Below are 22,766 nucleotides of genomic sequence, written 5' to 3' on the forward strand. Positions count from 1 at the left end.
TATTATTTATTGGGACAAAACGTGTAGTGAAAGTGATATGCTGGTTTATTGAACACACATAACTAAACAAGACAGTAATCTGCAGGAGCCTGAATGAGGCCACGGCCTATGAAGGCCATAGTTTAACATTAGGTTCTGTATTATAATTTTTTTATGCATGGGCCATGATTTATTATATGTCATCATATAATTCCGAGAGATTGTCCGATATGCATACTGTTGAAATGACCGTTATTATGATCACATAACCATAAACCAGCCTAATTTTAAAGCAGGAACAGGAACAAAGGACAACCGTGAAACGTCACTCATTGAGATGAGAATAGACTGTTTCTTACTCGCTGCTAGTTACTCACAGAGACAGAGAGGGTCCCTACGCGTAATGATGTGAGACGATGCGAGAAATAATTTCACTCCGATTCCCCGTAATTTAACTTATGGGCCCCCTTTAAGCAGCCAGGATACCACAATATTTTTGTTTTCCACCCGTGTCCATTAATGTTTTCCTTTCAGGCGGAGAAGTCCATTAATTGTCCATAGCATCCGAGGTGAACGGTATTACAGGTAGGCCGACCTGTGTAATCAACACAGCAATAGCCAATATTTAAAAAAAGCTTTAAAATCCTAATCAATAGCCACTATTATACGTAGACATCACAGCAGGACAGAGCCCATTAAAGGCTTCAAGCAGGATTGCCAATATATTTCAACAGGGTGCTGTTTCAAAGATCCCACACTAACAGGCCTTACAAATACACACAGTCTTCCACAACAATATCAGAAGGCCTCAGTAGCCTACACCACTGGCACCTGGGCCCAGTGTCAAACAACAGTTTAGAGCATGTGTGCATTTCTTCCTTACTCTAAGATCATAACAAACAATTGCAGCAACATGCACAACAGCTTCAGGGAGTGAAACCATATGAAGGTTTGTTTAAAAAGACAGATTACTTAATTTCTAAAACCACTAGGACTGACCTCAAACAGAAGACCTATGGTAATAATATAGATGTGATCACCAACAAAGATGATGATTTCAAGAGGCATCAATTGCTTGACTGTTATTCTGTTTTCATGCCGCACTGATTGATGATGGCTGGTGCTGATTGAATTAATACATTGGAAAAAAACCTACGTTCATTTAAATACTGATGAGGTGTTTACATTGTGTGAGGGGAAAGTGACTGGAGTGATGTTAACTTCCATGTTGACAAAACTGGGTCAATGTTACCCACCCCCCATCCTCACCCCCACCCCCCACCCCCATCCTCACCCCCACCCCCCACCCTCACCACAGGCTACAAAGGCAAGGCTACAAAAGGATAAGATGAGAAGACCATCACCAGTGCGTGGATGTAATACGAGCATGGTGTGCTTTGTCTATGGGTCACTATGTGTTTTCGCGTGGGAGTGAATATGTTCCTGGTGCACCGTGACTAGTTTCCTCCTTCCTTTAGTCGTTGGTCTACCCTGTCATGTCCCATCCTGTCCCTGTGCTCTGCCGTCTCTATTTCTCACCCTTCCAGCCCCAGTTTCTATCTTCTGCTGCATTGTCCAAGAAGGACCTCTCTTATACGGGGAGGCGGACGCTACTAAGCCTGCGTTATATTTAAGATAGTATTCTCCATACTACGCCTTAATCAAAGATAAATACCATATATCTCAACCTCTGTTGTCAAGACAGACCTGACACGATTTAATGCCACAACTAAGTAATGCATTCATTTAATGATGCTAATGATTCACCCGCAACAACCTCTCCTTCAGTATTTAGCAAGTATTTTATGATGAAGTGCTTATTTATAGGCTACGTACATCGATGGGGTGTTGTGCCTCTGGCTGTTGCAGCTATCGCTCCAGTAGGGCTGCTGGCCTAGCTATACACTCAGTCTGTTAGCCGGTCAGAGGTGGAGCTACGGATTCGCTTTACGATTCAACAAATTGTTGAGAAAAAGAGGCATGACTGGCCTGTTAAAAGTGACAAAACCAAATAGTCTGTTATTATGCTGCTTTGGTTTTGATTGGTGATCCTTTTGTGTTTGTGCTGTGTGGTTTGAAGGCATTTTACGGATGGCTTACAGAAATATGCATCTTATATTCTTGTAAGCATTCATTATTGAAATGTTTTGTACTGTTATATGTACAGTGCAGTCTCAAATTCTTGGAAGTAATTTTATATTACATGTATGTGCCACTATCTTGTATGAGGTATGTGCGGGATAGTATGTTTCGTTGGTTCAAGGTATTTTGTTCTGTGTTGTTTTCTAAGATAATTTATAGTAATAACTACAAAAAGGAAAGTATATAGTCACATTTGTTTTTCTTTTATTCCCTCGATCTCCCTCCCTCCACTCTCTCTCCCACTCTCTCTCTCTCTCTCTCTCTCTCTCTCTCTCTCTCCCACTCTCTCTCCCTCTCTCTTTCTCTGTTACCCCCCCCCCCCCCTTCTCCCTCTTCTTCAACACACAGCTTCGTGTAGACCCAGATGCCTCCTCTCCCCCTTGACGAGCGCATAGTGGTTATTCAGCGCCCTAAAAGCTTGGCTCTATGTGCAGGTTCCCCACAGACCACCCCACAGTCCCACTCTCAAATATCGGCCACCACAAACGGACATCTCGCCCGCCCTCTCCAAGCCCACCCTCCTTCGTCCTGTCCCCATCCGCCCTCCTCAAACTCCCACTCTCTGGTATGCAAGCGCAGGTCATCCCGTCTCCAGGTAGCCAAGGGCGACAGGGCCGTCCTCACAGAAGGCGTCAACTACAACCCTAGCCACTGTCATAGCAACGGAACGGTGACTCTTGGGCCTAGACCGCACACACACACCATCGACATCCGGGTGTCCGTAGACAAAGGCACAAAAGAGGCAGGCCGTAGCAACTCGTTAAGCCGCGGCGGGAGTGTGAGGGGTAACCGGGGGAAACGGGTGTCGTTACGCTTGGATCAGGTGTCCGCGGAGAGGAAGACCGGGGCTTCGCCAGGGAAGCCGGTCGTCGTGGTGCAACAGTGCCGGAACAACACGCCGAAGCAGAGTAGGAACGCCGGAGGAAGCCACGCCCAGAACCACCTAGCTGTGAGCCCCGGAGGGGTCCTGGAGTTTGTCCCGGCCCAGAGACAGACGTCCAGGAGAGGGAAGGAGACGCACAGACCTCCCTCCCTCAACACCACGCTCTCTCCCCGAGGTGATCGGAAGGTGCCGTCCACGGGTGACAAAGAGAACTCCAAACTGGGACCCGTCCATCAACCCTCCAACCCTCACAGCCTCCCCCGCCACCAGGCGTCTGTCCCCGTGCCCCATGCCTCCGTCGTAAACGCCCACTACCCCTCATCCCCTCCACCCCGCCCCACCCTCCCCCCTGCCTCCTTCCAGCAGCTCCACCAGCCCCGGCCCTCCAGGAGCCGGGATTCCAGGCCTCACTTCCTTCACGGCCTGCCCCTCTCCCCCTGCTCCTCCCATGGTGGTGGCTTCCCCAGCCCCGACCACACCTGCACCATAGACTTCTCCCGCCCCTTCACCTGCGGCTGCTGGAAGCTGATTCGCTGCCGAGGGGGCAGAGGACACTCCACGGGCTGCCAGGCGGGCGGGGGGAGTCCGTCGTCCTCCTTATCCTGCGCCCACCAGGCTGGAGGGGGGAGCCGAGGCACAGCGGCCATGGGTTTGAGAACCCTGGGAGGGTGTCTGTCCACGGCCTCCACCACCAACACGTCGTCCTCCAACAGCACGGTGTCGGACTGCCGCACGGGCCTCCTCCGGCCACTCCGTTGCGCCTCCTGCGCTGGCGAGGCCGGAAGCTTCGAGAGTCCGGCCGCCTTCCGCAAAAAACTGGTGGGGGGGTGCCTGCCGTGCGCCCCTCTGTCCTCCACCGCCCCTCTCCGAGCCTTGCAGAGCTGCGTGACCGGCTGCAACCCCAAAACCAGCCAGGCCGGCAGCTCCACCTGCAGCTACTGCAGCAGCGACCCCATCGTCGTGACCTATGACCCCCGCAGAGGCAAACCCCCAGGGATGGGACGGGGGATGGGCGGACCTCATCCGACGGGGGGGGCGTTCCCGCCGGACGACGACGATTACAGCGTGCGCACTATCTGGCCCGAGGAGTTGGCGAAGAAGATGACTCGATCGAAAACGCAGCAGAACCATCAGGTCTGCGCCGGGATGGGAGGCGGCGTGGGGAAAACGCACCAGAACCAGAATAGCAGCAACGGGACGAGCCCCATGATCCTGGACTGTCGGAACCTGTTGGAGTTTACGCGCTCGCAGGTGACGGACCATGCAGGCCGACGCAGGCTTCAGCAAGGCAAGATGGCCGTCCTGGATTTCATCGGGTCCGGGTCGGTGTCTGGACGAGATCAAGGCCGGGATTCGCTGAAGAGGCTCTGGAGCAAAGGAGAGGGGTCAGGGATGGGGGATGGCATGGGGCAAGATGATGATCTGACCTACCCTCGCTCCCCCTCACCCCGCTCGCCTTCTCCCCAGTCCCCCCCTTCCTTCTCTCCCCCACCTTCCACCCCTGGGACCCTCATAAAGCCTAAGCCCAGGCAGAGAGATCGGGAGGGGGGGCACTCCCTTCCTTCTGCCCAGTCCCTCCACCTGGTCCTCAACTCACTCAACAGAGAACAGGACGAGGAGAACGGTCGAGGTAAGAAGTTTTTAATTTGGGTTTTTGTTTCTTTTTTCTAACCGTGTTTGTCTTTTCTGCTGAGGGTTTGTCGAGAGACCGTTTCAAACTGATGAGCTGTTTTTCTGCAGCAGGTGTTGAAGAAAAACTATTTCTCTCTCTTTGTTCTTCTTTTCATTACTGTCTCATTTTCTGGTCTTCTTTTACTTTTCTGTTAAATCCCTTTCCTCCCCCACCCTGTCTCTCTCCATGTTATTTCAACATTGGTTATTTAAAAGGAACTCAGGGATAATGGCTGGTAATTACAGCTTAGGCTCCGGAGAGAGAGAGTGGAGAAATGGAGGGAGGGTGATCATGGTACAAAGAAAGCAGATAAAAGACTAGATTTTAGAAGTTATTTATTTAAAATAATGTTGCTTGCTGAAAATGGGGTCGCCGACTCTCTGTCCTGTCAGGGAGAGATAAGGCTTTTTCCATTTAAATGACAAAACCCCCCCAGAGATCCAATGTATTCTTATATTTTGTGACATAACTCTGCATTAAGTGAGTGCCTGATGTTGTGAAGACGTCCAGTACGGTCGAATGAGGACTGTTATTGCCCTGCTGCCTCTGTCAGAATTAGACGGAGAGCGCATCAACAGTGGCTGGTCAACTCAAAATGAAGTGAATACCTATTAAACATCTTCACTAATTAATACGTACGGTTTAATCCATTTTACTCATGTGTTTCTCTCATGCCTTTCTGGTACTCGAGTCCTTTCACCCTTCTCTCTGTTTACCAGTTTTCCTCATCAGGGTGAGTGATGGTTTACACACCCTCAGCCTCATCCTGTGCTGTGGTCTCACTGTCCTCTCCCCCTCTCCAGGGCACCTCACCCTGCCTCTGTCCTCCTCCCTGCCCGCCTGCCTGTCGGACGAGAGCGGGATGACCCCTGACGTGGAGAACGCCGTGATCAGCCCCATCTTGCCCTTCCTGTTCCTGGGGAACGAGAGGGACGCGGAGGACCTGGACCTGCTGCTGCGTTTCAACATCGGCTACGTGGTTAACGTCACCACACACCTGCCGCTGTATCACCTGGGCTCCGGTCTGGTGCGGTACAAACGGCTGCCGGCCACTGACAACAGCAAGCAGAACCTGCGGCAGTACTTTGAGGAAGTGTTCGAGTTCATCGGTGAGAAAATGACGGGAGGTTCGGGGGTTGAGTGTGTCTGTGGGTGTGTGTACGTTTATGTGGAAGTGTGTGTGTTTTGTTTACTATTTTCTCCTTTCTCCTTGTTGTTGTTTTTAATGTCTCTGCGTTCTACCTCTGCTGTGTTTCCTCAAAACTGTCTGTCTTTCCTTGAAATAAGAAATACTGAAAGACAAATCTCTCAGATGTTCTACTATCTGCCTGTCGCCAGCGACTGGGCTGACAGTAGGGAGCTATAAATGGATCAAAACAGGACGAGAAAATAGAGAGCCTCAGAGCCTCAGATCTGACTTTGAATGTGTGTTGATTTATGGAGCATCTCACGGCCACTTCCCCATCTTCTCCTCGTCTCACACCTCCTCTTCTCCTCGCCTTCTCTTCCTCTCCTCCTTCTCTCCTTTCCTCCTCTCCTCCTTCTCTCCTTCTCCTCCTCTCTTCCTTCTCTCCTTCTCCTCCTCTCATCTCCTCCTCTTCTCCTTGTCTCCTTCTCCTCTTCTCCTCCTTGTCTCCTCTTCTCCTCTTCTCTTCTTCTCCTTCTCTTCCTCCTCTCCTTCTCCTCTACTCCTCCTCCTCTTCCCCTCCTCAGAGGAAGCTCACCAGAGCGGCCGTGGCGTGTTGGTCCACTGCCAGGCTGGCGTGTCCCGTTCTGCGACCATCGTCATCGCCTACCTGATGAAGCACACGCTCATGACCATGACGGATGCCTACAAATACGTGCGTGGTCGTCGCCTGGTGGTGTCCCCTAACCTCAACTTCATGGGCCAGCTGCTGGAGTTCGAGAGGGACCTCAACTCAGGGGTGACTCCACGCATCCTGACCCCCAAACTCAGTGGCCTGGAGACGCAGGTCTGAGGAGGCAGGGTGGCTGGGAGGCAGGGGGGGGGTGGAGGACTGGGGATTGGAGGGCTGGAGGGGCAGGGGGCTGAGGGGCAGGGGGTATAGAGACAGCATAGAGGCAACAAGGGTTGTGTTCTGAAGTGTTACAGAACTATATATAAGGAGGGAGTTTAGCTACGTTGATATTAAACGACCAGGAGAAGAGCAAAGTTAGACAGGAAGGGAGAGCTTTGGGGGGGAAGATGGAAAATATCATGCTTGTTTGCTACAGTGAGAGAGGCACCTTGATTGATATGGCTCATCTTCCTATTGTAGTGAGTTATAAACCGGTGGTAATTCAATAGCTTCACCGGCCGTCGAACAGTCTGGCCAACCTGATCCTCATCCACGACCATTTGAAATGACGTGCCAAGTTTCTTATGTACCACAGCGCTGGGATATCACTGTTTACCATCCACTGATGGACATGCCTCTGTTACTGAGGGTTCGTATTACTGAGTGAAATGTTCAGGCTGGAGATTTGAAACAAAGCCTCCCTACAACTAAATCAATAAGTCCTGCAGATTCAGAGTACAGGATACCCTGGTGAGCTGATTATCCAGCTGCACGCTACTACTGTGTCCACAATGTTGTTGCTCTTTGGCTCCAAAAGAGGTTATTACAATGCACTTTATTGACCATGTATAGTTACATTTGATTGTTTAACTAACTGCTTCTCCGTTAAAGTGAGACAGGTGTTGGGAAACAGTGGAAAAAACATTCTTTGAGTTCAGCCATCTTTGTTTAGCTATATTCAGTCAAGTCATTTAGTGGACCTGCTTATAAGCTTGTGTTGTTTACTTTTAGCTTCTTATGATTTTCTTCTAGGCATGACTTTACAAATCTTTATAACCTCTTGCAGGGTTCGAAATGGGGGGGTCTGAAATCCTCCATAAGTCTACAGGGACCCCCATAATAAATGTTTTGTTAGTTTGGGGTCCCACAAAATCGGCATTTGTCACCTGTAACACGTCAGTGGGACTAGATACAATATTCAGGAGTGAACATCAGGTAGGCTGATCTTAAATTATAGTTTAAAATGTTAAGATAAGATTTCAAAACATTAAAAAGCTTCTTTTTTTATGATGACGTTTTTTGGGGCCCCTCTAAGAGTCATAAGTCATTTCGAACCCTGACCTCTTGGGAGATGTGCAATAGGGCAGCAGTGGATGGTGGAGGCTGGAGAAAGCCGGGTTCACGTGCCAGTTTTAAATGTTAGGTAAGAAAAACAACAACAACACTATGGAGACCAGAACTGCAAACATCTGTGGTAAAAAAATAAAAATTAAAAATAAACAAGAGACTTACTTGTCAACCCTGAACAAATTCAGCACTGTGTGAATGGAAGGACTCAACAGACATCGGCTGTGTGATTTAAGCCTCAGACCTGCTCAAGGTTCAGTTCTTGAAGGGCCCTTCTTGCTTCTGGATGTTTACTGGGGGCAATACTTTTTTCCTATAAATGTTTACTGGGGTTCATTCAGAGATATATGTACAGAGTATTTATTTTTATTTATATATTTTGCAACTGCTGTTTATTTTTCATGTTTGTGTCCTTGCTTTCAACTTATTTGTATGTATGCCTTGTTTGTGTTGAATTGGGAAGTACATTACTGGGACAAACAGGAGGAAACTGATCTCCTAGTCACGGTTCTCAAAGTCAATAACGTAACTAACATCAGTTCAATGTACGAGACAGCAGAGAGACAATCTTTTAAGTGACTGTCCTCTGAATAGCTTGGTCTCGATGAGCATGTCAACGAATATAACTTCAGTTTTATTTTGCTTCTGTCTGCTGCGACAACAATGCTATCTTTGGATTGCCAAAAGAAAGACTTTGAAGTCAAAATCCAGATTGCTTTTGACGAATTGGCTATCCAGCCGTCAGATTATAGGCAAGTCTTTACCTGCATTGTCTCTCTGCTTCGTCTTTTGATCCGCAGTCTATATATATATATATAGCTTCCATCCTGATCTCGAGTCATTCTGAGGTTTTAGAAATCCTTCTATTATTACATGACAGCCAATCGTTAAAATGCAGATGTGCTCTACACTCGTAATGTTAATGGAACTCATGCTAGGCGGGTATAGAATGCTCAGGATAACAGGATTTGTCCGATTCCTCTTCCCAGACATCAACCGACTCTCGCTTCACTCTCACGCCCCTCATGCCTCTTAGTTCCATATCCTGCCTTTCTCTCTCTTCCTCTGGTTTGCCTCCATACGGTCGATGGCCTGCAATGCACCTAAACTATGCATTGTTACTTTAAAGACTTCGGTTGGATCCATGAAAGACTAAAGCAAAGCTTTATCACTATGTTCACTGTGAATCCCACTCTTCCTGTAATATGGTTATGACCTCACCCTCAATGCTCAAGGTTAAACCCATCACACATGTTCTACGTCCTGGGGTTCCAAAGTGAAAAAATACAATACTTAAAGTATACTTAACAAAGTAAATGTAAACTCACATACTGTATATTCAAGTTGTCAAAAAGTATGTGAAGATACAAAATCTCTACATTTTTTGCACAGTTCTGATTGTGTAGTAAAAGAGAACTGTAATGATAACGTATAAAGCTCTCATCTAACACATTTAAATTAGATTTAAGCATTCTCTTTTTTCCACCTGGGTTGGTCTGTCGCCTCTTAAGTTCCACCTCCATTAGATGAAGCCTTGGTCTCTGAACCTCCTTCAATCACTTGGAATTGACTGTATTATGGCCTTGCGCTCAATACCGGTTGTCATGATCCAGATTTCATCATTATGTCTACTTTGATGTTTAGATTCCGCCGGAGATCAGTCTCGAGGTGTGCATATTTCCTTGTCATCTGTGATGCAGTAATGAGACCATGACAAATGAGATTCGGATGATAGATGCTACGATGAAAGCGTTGAATTTAATGTGGGCGCTCTGAGTTTGGCATGAGGATAATGACACTTGTGGAAGGGTGTTGCTGCTGTAAAAAGAATTAGAACATTAGAACAATACGTGTCAAAAACAAAACAAACAAAAAAAACTTGAACTTTTCTACTTGACATAATGGCTTTCATACAGCATGTGTTCAGTGGGCTAAGCGATCCATAAATATTTTGCCAGGAATGCATCATTTTTCTCATATTTTTGATCTAAAACTGCCAGTTTGACCCTTTTACAGATTTATAAAAACATTTGGTATGAAATACCACTAGCATTCAATCTCAAACCAACAATGCCTTTGGCTTAGCTGTGTCACCTTCCAAAGACACAACCATTTATGTTCACTTGTAATTGGATAGCTGGGATTTTTCCTGCCTACTTTGTAGCTGTGTGACGTAGGCTATATTTTTCTACATTCATGTTTGTTCATGGTTATAACGCCATCGTGAGTGTGTGTGTGTGTACATGCTTCTGTATTCGTTCCTGACTGTAAATCTCAGTTTTGTGTGGATGGCACATCAGTCCTGCTAAGGTTTATTCTTCCAAGCATCTTTACCAGGTATTATAAAAGACTATCTGACGCTCTCTTGCTCTATATTATTCAGTCATCCAACTCAAACCTCACTTGAGGGCGTGCAGTGTGTCACGCTATACTCCACAGTGACCTCCGGTTTATTTTTGTGCTGGGGGGGGAAGGGCGTTCAATGGTACATCCTTACATCCTAATGTGCCCCACATCTTTAGCTGAATCACCACTTTGCAATGTGGCCTGGTATTAATAATATTGTGAAGGATGCACTGGAGTTATGCAAAACTGTCTGAATTCTTCCTTGGCGAGTTGTTTCCTCTGAGAGAAAGTAGCATGGTTCACCCACTCCCTAAACCGATGGTGCGAGCCGGCTCTTTGGGGAAAGCATTGGAATATCCAAGTGGACAAGGAGGACTGTGTGAGGCATCTTGGCTGCTTCAGCAATGATAAGAGCAAAATGTAATTGTGATTATTTCTTATAGCGCAAAAAGGAACAGTCTTGAACAAGAACTGCAAGGAGAGAAACTCTTCTGTTTGTGGTTTGCACATAAAACGAAACGATTTCGACCCAGATCGCTTCATAAATGACTCGTTCTGAACATTGAAGTCTGTAAATGGATTATTCGTGTCAGCTTACACCTATCAATGTTTGTATGATTCCGCTTGTTTTTTTATTGTCTTATTTATTGTGCCAAATCTTGAATTCAAGGATGACAGTTGGTCCGATGATAGCAGTAATGCTGGTATGATACTGAATGGACACCCTCCATGGGTCACAGGAGAAAAACTCTTCATGTATGACCATCACTAGTAGTCTCACTTGTACGAGCGTCCCATATACCTTCTTCCTGGAGAGAAATTGTGAAAAGGCCAGTTTCGACCAACCCTCCTGTATCCCTGTTGCCTCCATCCTCTTGAAAACACTGATTCTCTGAAGTATAATATTTTCATATTGTCGTAATGCCCCCCCATCTCCCCTACCTGTACAGTTGTCTCTTCTTATGACTTTTATCAATGACTCTTTGTAATGGGTGCACTGTGACTATTATGATGCTGCTATGTTGTCACGGCGCTGTCGAAACATTGATGCAGAGCGGTTATTATCGCCAGGGTGACTGGACATGCACGTGGAAGAGCTATTTTACATTGCCCCCTTTAAATGTGTATGTGGGTGTAAACGCCTCAAAGCAACTGGTTGCCATTCTGACAGTGTTGCTCGATCTCAGTCCCATCTGTGTGCAGTAACACACAACTTGGCTCTCACCATACTCATCATGTCCTGTGTGTTGGTGGGGGGAAGGATATTTGGTGATTGAGAGCGTTTTAAAACCCCATTACAGTATGTCCAACACCTGTCTATATTGAATAAACTGTGATATTGCTTTACAGCAACATTAATAATCTGTGTAATGAATACCAACAATATTGATTAATAGTCATGATTACAATATTGTATGTTAAAAATATGTTTTACCCATTGTATGTAAAGGAGAAGAACATGAGCAGATATGCAGATATAAAATGTAAAAATACTCCGGAACTGGCTATTGGAATAAACTTCTTTTTTTAACAACAAACTGAATATCTCTTCATTTGTTAAGACTTCACTTGTCTCTCTGGGTTATGTCACCCTCAAAGACCTCAATCTCTAAACTAAATGTATATATTTTGAAGAGAGGAAACAGGAGCTTTGCATGTGTTTGCATGTTAGTGTGCTTAAGGGATCCATGAACACGCAAACCAAATAATAATAATGTAAACTTACTGCTGGAGTGAAATACAAAGACTCCTCTCTAACCACCATCTGAAGTCCATTCACAACAGAAGTGTTGGCTTGGAAATTATTGAACAGTTACATTACCATCAATGGGACTGTCAGATTGCCATTGACGGTTCAGATTTTCAGCCAACCCCAGATCTGCCTGGTTAAGGCATTACATAAGCGCCTGTTTGGAAGGCTTGATGGTGTGAACCCACACCCCGAGGGGGATCAATCACTGCGGTTTCTATGGCACCATGGCACTGCATGCAGTCTGAGCGACAAGATCATTCAGATGATACATATTATAATCACTCACTTCAGGTATAATGGTCCAGAATGTATTGTTTGTGTGTGGAGGAAAGGGGAGTGTCTTGTGAGAGTGTGTTAGAGGGGGAGGGATGAAGATTGACATGACAATCCATTTCATGTAAAAGCAAGGTCAATTTTGCAATAATCAAACATAACTTGACCTATGACATTATCTATGTTCTCTCCGGGGTTATAGTGAGGAGATGGGTATTGGTGTCTGTACATGGGTACATAGCCCTACACTGCCACCATGTTCTCAATAGATCATTTGCTTAACAAAAATGGTATACAAAAAATGTGTTTTCGTTAGAGATGAAAAAGCATATAAGCAGTAGCCTGTATTTTTCTTCTGGGTGTGATTGGTCTCCCCCCTCCTAGCTGACTTGCAAATACACACCTGCGGAATATACCTGCGTGCTGGTTTTAGGTAGAAGTAATTATACCTCGAGCAAAAAAATATCCAAATGAACAACATTTGAATATATATTACACACTTTGTTTAGGCATTAGACAATACGATTCGGTGACTGCTCCTTTACCAAAAGGATGGTCTAGGTTACGCGTGGAATTCGCTGGAGAGCGCATGATCGACGTTACCTGGGTACAATGCTTTTTCTCTCCGTGGGTTATTTTCAAACAAAGCACAGATCCAAGCGTTGAAATGGTTTTAAGTACCGTAGGCCTAGTCCGTTCAAGGAAACCAAACAGCTGAAGAAAAGCGATATAGAACATCTGAAAGTATTGAATTATTTGTTTAATCCTGTAATCGTCTTCTCTATCTCAGTGCGTCTTCCCTGTCTGATAGCTTACCACACAAGTAAGTTGTTTATTTATACTTTTTCTGTGATAAAGGCTTATCATTGGCAGTTGTTTATCTTAAGGCCATACTAAGTGATAGTGGTAGTGATTTTATGTTAACATCTAAATGTTATGGTAACTATTGTTTCAACAAAATCCTTCTTTGCTCATCAGCCATTTAATGCCAACTCAACTCTAGGGAAATGTTAACCACAGTAGCTGGCAGATATAATGCAACACCATGCCGATTCCATGCAAAAGCTTAACTTTTTAAAACATTCTTTAAAAATAATATTTATTTAGGATCCAAGTGTACTATTTCACTTTTTTCCATACTTGTTTTTAGCCTAGGGGTACATGATGTACCTATGGCTGTATGGCAACTTCAGTCCTTAGCCAGGCACATAACAAGCCACCATGGTGCATCACCTAGGAAACCAACTCCCCAGTGATGGTTGCTCCTTATGATAGCATAGGCTCCCTGTATTGGTCAAATGTCATGTTGAAAAAGCTCAGCATTCGGCAAACACATGACAGTGAACCCGTTTTTTCTGCTTGTCTTTCTTTCCACCTTTTACTAAACTCTTGTCTGTATCCCATCTCTCATCTTCTACGCTGCAGCCAATGGCGCGATGCAGGTGTAATGGACGGATACTGTGCCTGTGCCTCCTGCCCTGTGTGATGATGGGTCATCTTGTCATATACATCATGGTGTCTATATTCATCACGGTCTCATATTCCCCTCCCCATGTACCGGTCCGCTTCGTCGCCCTGGGAGCCTCCTCCAACTCTGGGGCATTGGCACCCCATCCACTGGGCCCCTTCTGGAACCTGCGTCTGCAGGAGACAGCCCTATGGAACCGTCTTCAGCACACCTGGGACAGACGGTATAACCCTATTCTACAGGGGAACGTAACCAATGGGAGCTCCTCCACGAGGCAGGGCAGAGATGGAGCTCAGTGGCAGGGCAGAGAGTGCTCCTCCACCTGCGTTTCTGATTCGGAGCAGTGCTGGGGCGCCCATCTCCACGACTACAACACCCTCCCGGAGCAGATGAAGGCGTTTGTCCTCTCCATGCACTGCAGAGAGTACCCCCTCCTTAGGAACCAGCCCAGGCTGTGCGCCAGCAACGAGAGCGGGGAGTGGGAGAGCCCCTTGCTCCTGATGGCCGTCAAGTCCCAGGTGGGTAACTTTGAGAACAGGCAGGCCATCCGGGAGACTTGGGGGCGGAGCGGCTTGGTGAAGGGGGAGCAGGGGAGGGTGGGCGGGCTGGTACGCACTGTCTTCCTCCTGGGGAGGCAGGACTCGACCACGGGGCCCCACCCGGACCTCGGAGGCCTCTTGGAGCTGGAGAGCCAACAATACAGAGACATCCTGCAGTGGGATTTCAGGGACTCCTTCTTCAACCTCACCCTGAAGGACCTCCTCTTCTGGCACTGGCTGCAGCATCACTGTCCAGGCGTGCAGTTCATATTCAAAGGCGACGATGATGTTTTCGTGAGGACAAACGCGCTTCTGGATTACCTGCACAAACAACGAGCGGAGCATGACGTGGCACAGGCGAGTAGAAACAAAACCGAGACGTTGGATCTGTTCGTCGGTGACGTAATCAGCAACGCCAAGCCGAACCGCGAGCCGTACACCAAGTACTACATCCCAGAGAGTTTCTACGAGGGCGTGTATCCTCCTTACGCCGGAGGAGGGGGCGTGGTCTACTCTGGATCCCTCGCCGCGAGCCTGAGACAGGTGTCCGAGAGGGTGCGCATGTTCCCCATCGATGACGTGTACCTGGGCATGTGCCTCCACAGGCTTGGGCTCTCTCCCGGACACCACCCCGGGTTTTTGACCTTTGACCTCCCTGAATCGGAGAGGGACAAGCCCTGCGCATACAGCTCTGTGCTGCTTGTTCACAAGCGCAGCCCCAAGGAGATGCTCACACTCTGGAGCAAGCTACAGACGCCCCCCTCCCCGTGTTGATGAAGAGACACTCACGCATTGACAGCAAAGCACAGCGAGAGATGGGGTGTAGGGGGATGGGAATAGCCCAGTGGTTAGAGTATTTGATCGCAGATCAAGAGGTCACAGGTTCAAAACCCCCTCTGTGTGTCGTCTTTGGTTAAATGCGGCTGTAAATAATAATATATAAAATACATTATTGAGACACACAGTGAGAGGGCACAGTTACACCGAGACACATGTAGAGGATGGTCAGAGACATCTCTGGCAGGAAGGAGAAAAAACCTGGACATCATAATGTATAAAGCATGTGAACAGAACAGGAAACACACAGAAACAGTAAAGACCTGAAATCAAAACCTTTTAAATAACATTTCAATCAGTTTAATTGAACTGTGGATGTCTTTATTTTGCTTTTATGTAATCTGTAAGTATGTATAAAAATTTATACAATATGGGAATTGCCACATCTTAAAATCTTTAAGTATGCCTAATGTAGATAATGTAGCCTCAATAATTTTGTTTAATCAGCGCATACATCAATACTGAAGCGATACTTCAGATAGGTTAAAGGGAGAACATTGTCATTCACCAAATGGTATTTATTTATGTGCTGGTGCTATACTTTAATAATAATTAGTTTTCTCACATTTTTGATTATCATGCCGTTTGTTTATGCCTGTGTATTTGAGGGAACCCTGTTAATGATTGTAAATATATAGACTTGGTTTAGGTGCTGCCTATATGAATACAACAAAAGTTAAGTAGAAGCGGTGAATAAATAGATGCAACGTGAGCCCAGTTGTCTTCACTTGTCTACTCCCTTGTACAAACTTGGACATAAGGCAAACATGATTGGTAAAATGTTGGCTTCTTACACCTATCTTTTACTTTGACATCTGCGTGGGCGACCCCTTGTTTTTAAAGTGACGTTTCAATTGACCCAGGAAGTGCTTCAAGTCCACGTGAGGTGAGGTCAAATCATCGTATTTTCGTCGTTTCCGCTAAAGCAAAGCTGTTGCTAGTGAGGTAGTTCACCGTCAATTGAATTGTGCAGCTATTAAGACGCACTAGTTTCCACTCAACCTCACGTTGTTATCAATATGGGGTCCTCCAAAAAACATAAGGAAAAAGGACGCGAAAAAGACAAAGACGCAGAAGATCGTCATCGGGAACACAAAAAACACCGTCACAAGGACCGAGAAAGAGATAAGGAACGGGATGCCACCAGAGACAGAGAAAAGCGAAAACGGTCTAGGTCCAAGGATAGAAGCGGACGCGGTACCGAGAAGGAAAGTAGAAGCAAAGCCGACAAGAGTACCGGGGAGCCCCGAGTTAAGAAAGAAAAGGTTGAGTCTGGATATGAGGCGAGCACATCCACAGGTAAACAAAGCTATCTCGTTAGCAATGGTAGCTTACGCTAGTAGCAATCGCACCAGGCTTGCCTGGGCCTTTAACATTCAGGCAATAATGTTCTAGTGGACAGACTAAAGCAGATATACTTGTTGTTTTATCATGTGTGGTAGTTATCTGTGCTGTCACATGGAATTCTTGCCTCAGTAAAACGACTTTCATTTTACTGCAGACATTGGACCACAGTCTGCAAGTGGCGATGCCTCCCTTAGCATCGAGGAGACCAAGTAAGTAACATGGATTATACGTAAACAAATTTGCAGCTTCACCGAATGATGGCGGTAAACGCATTGAAACCCCGATGATTACTTCTGTGAATTTACTTACCTTGTATTTACGCGTAATTGACACCTTGTTTATCTTTATTCCCTGACAGCAAATTGAGAGCCAAGCTGGGTCTAAAACCCCTGGAACTAAATGAAGCCAAGAAAGGTGAGTCACGTCTTGAGATGTCCAGAACGACTGCAAACCGTGGAAAACAAAATGGGAGAGTATTGCAGTATTGTTCATTGACTAATCGTGTCTTCCCTGCTGTTCCAGAGCTTGGTACCAAGGAGGATCCGAAGGTGGCAGAGACGATCAACCCCGTCACTATCCGAAAGCAGAAGGACATGAGGGAGAAACTAGCGGCTATGAAAGAAAAACGCCTCCTGAATAAGAAACTGGGGTAAGTACGCTTAAGAATAAGACTTCTCGTATTGGAAGACTTTTAATAAGCCCGCGAGCAACACAGTTACTGTTGTTACTGCAAAGAAAATATTGATACTGATATGAGACTTCTGCGCTGTAGGTAATATCCAGGCCGCTCCATCACACTAACCACAGAAATACAGTTTGAACTATTCACTCCTGTTCCTAGATCCGTTGCTGAGGTTACTATATGCACAGTTTGGATAAAAGTGTTGGTAAAATGATTTTTAAATGTATACATCCTCTCTCCATTTAGGAAAGTGAAGACTTTAGCAGAGGAAGACTGGTTGGATGACACCACTGCCTGGGTTGAGAAAAGCCGGAAGCTGGCCAAAGAGAAAGAACTGGCAGAGAAGCGAGTGAGTGATGAAAATGCAGTGGATGGAGGAATGCCTTGATATGGCAGGAGATGCATCTGTGTTGTTTACACATTTGTTTGTCACTTTCCCATCATGCCTTACTTTTACAAATTCATCCCCCGTCCAGGAGAAACTTCTGGAGGAGATGGACCAAGAGTTTGGTGTGAGCAGTCTGGTGGAAGAGGAGTTTGGACAGGCCAAGAAGGTATGCATTTAAGTCTATGCATTTAAGTCAAACTTGTATGAAGACTTGGTCAAATAAATCCTGTATTTTTCCTGTCTTTCATAGGTAGCCTACAGTTCCAGGGACTTAAAGGGCCTTACAGTGCAGCACAAGATGGAATCATTCAATGAGGGGGAGACAGTCATCCTCACACTGGAGGACAAAGGTGATTGGAGGAGGACAGGAAATGTAAAGCAACCTTCCTATTGACTGCAGCACGTTATCGTCCTGTAACCTGTGTCCTCGCGTTGTGTCCTCGCCTCTCAGGCGTCCTGGAGGAGAAAGACGACGTGCTTGTCAACGTGGGGCTGGTGGACAAGGAGAGGGCGGAGAAGAACGTGGAGTTGAAGAAGAAAAAACCGGAATACAAACCCTACGAAGAGGAGGAGAGCGTCGATGACATGGCTGTGGTAAGACGAGTCCGAGGTTCCAGTGAAAGAAAAACACCTACATTTAGTCCTAGAATATAATATGAAAACAACCCATATTATTCCTATTTGCCCCGTTTTTTAATCATGTCTCATGACTTAACTCAAGTCCAGTGTCTGAATTGTGACCTCTTTATCCGGCAGATAAAGCCCCGCATCGTACTGGGCAAGTATGACGAGGAGATCGACGGGGAGCAGAAAAAGAGCTTCCGGTTGAGTACCGGTGGCTTCGCTGAGGGGGAGAGGGAGAGGGAACTGCAGGCCATCAGGGAGACCCTGCGCAGCCAGGCCCAGTCCCTGCAGATGCCTGCTCTCATGATTGCCTCAGAGTACTATTCACCCGGGGAGATGGTGAGTCCTGATCTGAACCCTGAAGGCCTTTTAGAATCTGAATCAGAAAGGGTTTTATTCGCCATGAAAGTTTGCAAAGACAAGGAATTTACTTTTGGCAGGAAGGTACATACATTAAACATATAGGAATCCTAAAACTTAAATAAGATAGGGTCTCAACTTTGGGAATGTACTGTGTTTGAATGTGAATGCCTATACTGGTGAAAGGGTTACGAAATGGCCGTAGATGTTTTATAGTTTGCTCATTCCTTCGTCTCCCTCGGTTGTCGTTATTGAGAGACGGCCTCTGGATGCTCTTGTTGTAGGTGGGCTTTAAGAAGACCAAGCGACGCATCAAGAAGATCCGTAAGAAGGAGAAGGTGTCTCTGCCCGATGAGCTTCGCCTGGACGACACGCGCAGTACCGACTTCGGCTCCAGGTTCTGCTTCGTTCACTTTGTGTGTTTGGAACGTTACAATTCTGAACAATGAGGTTCTGTGTGTCTGGAACTGTGAGGTTCTTACGTCTGGAACAGGTGAGGTTGCACTGCCCCGTGTCACTGAGACCCTGCTCCTCTAACCATCCTCCCAGGTCAAGGGGCCGCGGCCGCAAGCAGGAGGCTCTGGAGGCCCTGGAGGGAGGGTCCGAGGGGAACAGCACCTCCATCGACGTTCCCCAGCAGTCCGACGACGTCAGAACGGCCGACATGGAAATCAGTGACGAAGGTGAGATGATTTAATGTATCAATGATATGTTCATGCCTCAAGGAGAGCGTCCTGAGATCTTTCAGCGACCTTCCATGACCTTCCAGCCCTTTAAGGGTCCCTTGGCGATGCCCATGTAACGGTCGTTTGACCGTGTTGGTCAGTGTCCACATCATCACCTCCGCTCCCTGTTCTGTGTGACCTCAGAGGACTTTGTGTCCCCGGAGCCGGCTGTGATGGAGGAGGACGAGGCGGAGGCCGAGCTGCAGAAGCAGCTGGAGAAGCAGAGGAAACTGAAGCAGAAACAGCTGCTTAAAGACTCTGGAGAGAAGGTGTGGACTGTCTGGCAGTGGTGCCCGACGCCATGTCCAAGTGTTTTATTGTCAGATGCACAGACCAACATGGGGTCAGACAGGGCACTAACATTCTTAGGACAAGACAATGCAAAGCAACCTGGCATAATATATATACTGACCTTTATAACCTATATGAACCTAGAAACAAGTAGTGTACAATTACCCTGTTAAGACTTCACGAGGGCTTCTAGCGTTCAGTCACCTTTAGTCAAAAATTTAAAATATCACTAAAAGTTGTGATTTATGGTCTTGTTTGCAATCAATTAATTTTACTGGGAATTATTTGATGTGTATTCCACTGACTCTCTACCTTCCTGAACAGGTGGTGGAGCAGGTCAAGGCGCTCGGTGGGGAAGGAGACAACACTGACGATCCTGACCGGAAGAACAATATCGTGTTCAATGCCACCTCTGAGTTCTGCAGGACACTGGGGGACATCCCCACCTACGGCCTCTCAGGAAACAGAGAGGACCAGGAGGACATCATGGTTGGTACACCACAGGGAACTTTGTTTAGGTCAACACTGCAATACATCTCAATGACCACAGATGTATGTATAGCTTAGTGGTAGAGCAAATTACTGCAGATCAAGAAGCTGCAGGTTCAGATGCCCCCGTACATCGTTTTAGATTAACGCATCTGCTCGATAAATACATTGTCATCCTCACATTTACACAGTATCCAATTGGGGTGCCTCCAGAAATTAATATAAATGTTGACAGTAAGGTGCGTACCCTTATAACCACCTCTTATCGTTTTCTTTTTCTTCTCAGGATTTCGAGCAGGAGGCGGAGAGAGATGGCGCTGGGGGTTCCGACTCTGAGACGGATGAGAATGTTGGCTGGAGCATGGTGAACCTGGACGAGGAGATGAAACAACCAGACGTGAGCGGCCCTCTTGCCTGTTGTTTGGATTTAGATGTTTGGTAGTTATTCATGTCTGCTGCAAAATTGCAATTCCATCCACCCTCCCTCTCTTCTGAAGCGTCTTCCATATCCATGCTGTCAGAGCCCCCTAGTGGTCATAATATAGAATACCAATAAGTTAATTAGAGAACCTTTATTCCTCAGTTAATAGTGTGTGTGTGTCTTCCCTCGCTTGCAGTTCTCCACGGCATCCACCACCATTCTGGATGAAGAGCCGATCGTCAACTCCGGGCTAGCTGCTGCCTTGCATCTCTGCAAAAACAAGGGTGAGATCATGTCTTCAATCAATCAAGATGCTTTTATCTAAAGAGACATACGGAGGGAGATTTGAACCTGGGACCTCTTGATCTGAAGCCAAACGCTCTGCTCTACCTCTGAGGTGTACCCACCCCCCAGACTTTAGTTATCAGCCTTTGACGTTATCAGTTTCTCGGTCCTTACGAATGGCTTGTAATCATTTTTGGGGGTTAAAAAACCTGTTTACTTAGCTATCTGTTTTGTTTCTTCTCTTCTTTCAGGCCTCTTGGACACTCAGATGCAGAAGATAGCTCGCGTTAGGGCACCGAAGGGAGCCCTACCAAATGACAATTATTGCATTGAGGACAAAATGTAAGTTTCAAAGTATAGTGACCGTTCACGCACAAATTTGCACCAAGCTATTTCTAACATCTCTATAAGCAAATGTACATGGCGTAAGCATGTATCCAATGGCACTCCTGGTCCCTTTGTTCACTACCTTCCCTCGTCTCCAGGACGATAGACGACAAATACAGCCGCAGGGAGGAGTACAGAGGCTTCACTCAGGACTTCAAGGAGAAGGACGCCTACAAGCCAGACGTCAAGATCGAGTATGTGGACGAATCTGGCAGAAAGCTGACTCCAAAAGAGGTATGGTTGTCCTGTCAGCCTTCAGTTTGTGCAACCTTGCAGCACTAGTAATTGTAAAGTCTGCAGTAACCTGGATTTCAGACATCAGAATCAGAATTCGGTTTATTCGCCATGTATGTTATACAAACACGGAATTTACTGTGGCAGGGAGGTGCAAACACTAAACATATACGAATCTTAAATTAAGTAAAGGTACAGAAGTTGAACTATTCCTAAGAACTAAACAATCTAAGAATAAAACAATTTAAATATAAAATAAAATATATATAAGAATGAGCAGCATGAGTGGTCAACATAGTGCAATCAGATACTGGGATGAATGAATGTGAATGGGAGAGAAAATACATTATTTGCATGTGGCTTTGAAGGAGAATGTCTGCAAAGTGAATACAAAAATATATGTATTGTTTAGAGGAATATGTTGAAGAAACATTAATTCAGGTAAAGCGATGCAGTTATGTATTTGTTCATGAATGTATTTATTTCGCGCACTAATCCTGTTCCTTCTCCAGGCGTTCAGGCAGCTGTCCCATCGTTTCCATGGCAAAGGGTCTGGTAAGATGAAAACAGAGAGGAGGATGAAGAAACTGGAGGAGGAAGCCGTAAGCTCATTCTTCACTCTGTGACCACCTGTACCCTAAAGTGTGGCATGTTACTTACATTCCTATCCGGTGACTCGGTTGATTAACCGTATTTTTCTTTCTTTCGTCAGCTGCTGAAAAAGATGAGCAGTAGTGACACTCCACTGGGAACAGTAGCTTTGCTACAGGAGAAGCAGAAATCACAGAAAACACCATACATTGTCCTCAGTGGGAGTGGAAAGAGCATGAATGCGTGAGTGATCAGCAGTTTAACTTTGGGGACCAACAGAAAAAACACCAACAATGTTCTCTGTTAATTGGAGACCTAGTGATAGATTAGCTCTGTTACCATTATTGCTGATAAACGGAGGTACCTTCCCCTACTTGGATAAAATAATCTGCAAAATTTATAAAATGTTACTTAACCTTTGGCATTGTCAACCTAATGAGATAAAATTCTGTTTTCCACTATTTATATATTATCCCACTATTTATATATTATCCTATCTCTAACCCTATTATTTTTCTGTCCTCAGAAACAACATCACCAAATGAGCTTGACAAGGATGACCTTTCCTGTGTGGTCTCTCACTCTCACATGCATACACACACACATTTTAAGTTTGTTCTAAATTGAATCAAGTCGCTATTGTTATATATAAAGTGGATTTGTTGTTTTGACCAAGGATTTATGTCTACAATGCTTATCATTGTTGTAATAAAGAATTGACAGAATTAGCTTGTTTGCCTTTTGTGATTAATTTGTTTTTGTTTTTCAACAAATAATGAAGAAACTGCATAAAGGAAATACTGGCCAACACTTAATTTGTGGGGTGTTAAGGGGGTGAAAGTATACATTTAGTTTTATTTAAACATATAAGTAATGTAAACATTTTTACATTCTAACTATCACC

General features: G+C 45.8%; 3 protein-coding genes across 3 annotated transcripts; all 3 read left to right on the forward strand.

Moving 5' to 3' along the window:
- Positions 1–2,485: 2,485 nt before the first annotated feature.
- Positions 2,486–6,655, forward strand: si:dkey-175m17.7 (uncharacterized). Its single transcript, XM_067257770.1, has 4 exons — positions 2,486–2,995; positions 3,026–4,634; positions 5,480–5,785; positions 6,390–6,655. The coding sequence occupies exons 1-4, from the start codon at positions 2,486–2,488 to the stop codon at positions 6,653–6,655; spliced, it is 2,691 nt and encodes an 896-aa protein (XP_067113871.1).
- Positions 6,656–13,622: 6,967 nt separating this feature from the next.
- Positions 13,623–14,975, forward strand: si:dkey-175m17.6 (N-acetyllactosaminide beta-1,3-N-acetylglucosaminyltransferase 2). The gene has a single exon (XM_067257454.1). It carries the CDS (start codon positions 13,623–13,625, stop codon positions 14,973–14,975), a length of 1,353 nt encoding a protein of 450 aa, XP_067113555.1.
- A 988-nt stretch (positions 14,976–15,963) lies between these two features.
- Positions 15,964–22,590, forward strand: sart1 (spliceosome associated factor 1, recruiter of U4/U6.U5 tri-snRNP). The gene is made up of 20 exons (XM_067257593.1): positions 15,964–16,337; positions 16,540–16,594; positions 16,744–16,799; positions 16,908–17,034; positions 17,314–17,416; positions 17,544–17,621; positions 17,706–17,805; positions 17,907–18,049; positions 18,212–18,418; positions 18,724–18,836; positions 18,989–19,122; positions 19,309–19,433; positions 19,780–19,944; positions 20,231–20,341; positions 20,562–20,649; positions 20,902–20,992; positions 21,136–21,271; positions 21,784–21,873; positions 21,984–22,105; positions 22,389–22,590. The coding sequence occupies exons 1-20, from the start codon at positions 16,058–16,060 to the stop codon at positions 22,405–22,407; spliced, it is 2,343 nt and encodes a 780-aa protein (XP_067113694.1). The 5' UTR covers positions 15,964–16,057; the 3' UTR covers positions 22,408–22,590.
- The last annotated feature ends 176 nt before the right edge of the window (positions 22,591–22,766 follow it).

The sequence above is a fragment of the Osmerus mordax genome, chromosome 19 (assembly GCF_038355195.1).
Source record: "Osmerus mordax isolate fOsmMor3 chromosome 19, fOsmMor3.pri, whole genome shotgun sequence".
NCBI lineage: Eukaryota > Metazoa > Chordata > Actinopteri > Osmeriformes > Osmeridae > Osmerus > Osmerus mordax.

What these genes read in the sequence shown, in the direction of transcription:
- si:dkey-175m17.7 (XM_067257770.1), top strand. Translation starts at nt 2,486, where the DNA reads ATGCCTCCTCTCCCCCTTGACGAGCGCATAGTGGTTATTCAGCGCCCT. An exon ending in GGACGAGGAGAACGGTCGAG is followed by an intron (nt 4,635 to 5,479) that starts GTAAGAAGTTTT and finishes CCCCCTCTCCAG; the next exon opens with GGCACCTCACCCTGCCTCTG. An exon ending in GGAAGTGTTCGAGTTCATCG is followed by an intron (nt 5,786 to 6,389) that starts GTGAGAAAATGA and finishes TCCCCTCCTCAG; the next exon opens with AGGAAGCTCACCAGAGCGGC.
- si:dkey-175m17.6 (XM_067257454.1), top strand. Translation starts at nt 13,623, where the DNA reads ATGGCGCGATGCAGGTGTAATGGACGGATACTGTGCCTGTGCCTCCTG.
- sart1 (XM_067257593.1), top strand. Translation starts at nt 16,058, where the DNA reads ATGGGGTCCTCCAAAAAACATAAGGAAAAAGGACGCGAAAAAGACAAA. An exon ending in TGAGGCGAGCACATCCACAG is followed by an intron (nt 16,338 to 16,539) that starts GTAAACAAAGCT and finishes ATTTTACTGCAG; the next exon opens with ACATTGGACCACAGTCTGCA. An exon ending in ACTATTCACCCGGGGAGATG is followed by an intron (nt 18,419 to 18,723) that starts GTGAGTCCTGAT and finishes CTCTTGTTGTAG; the next exon opens with GTGGGCTTTAAGAAGACCAA.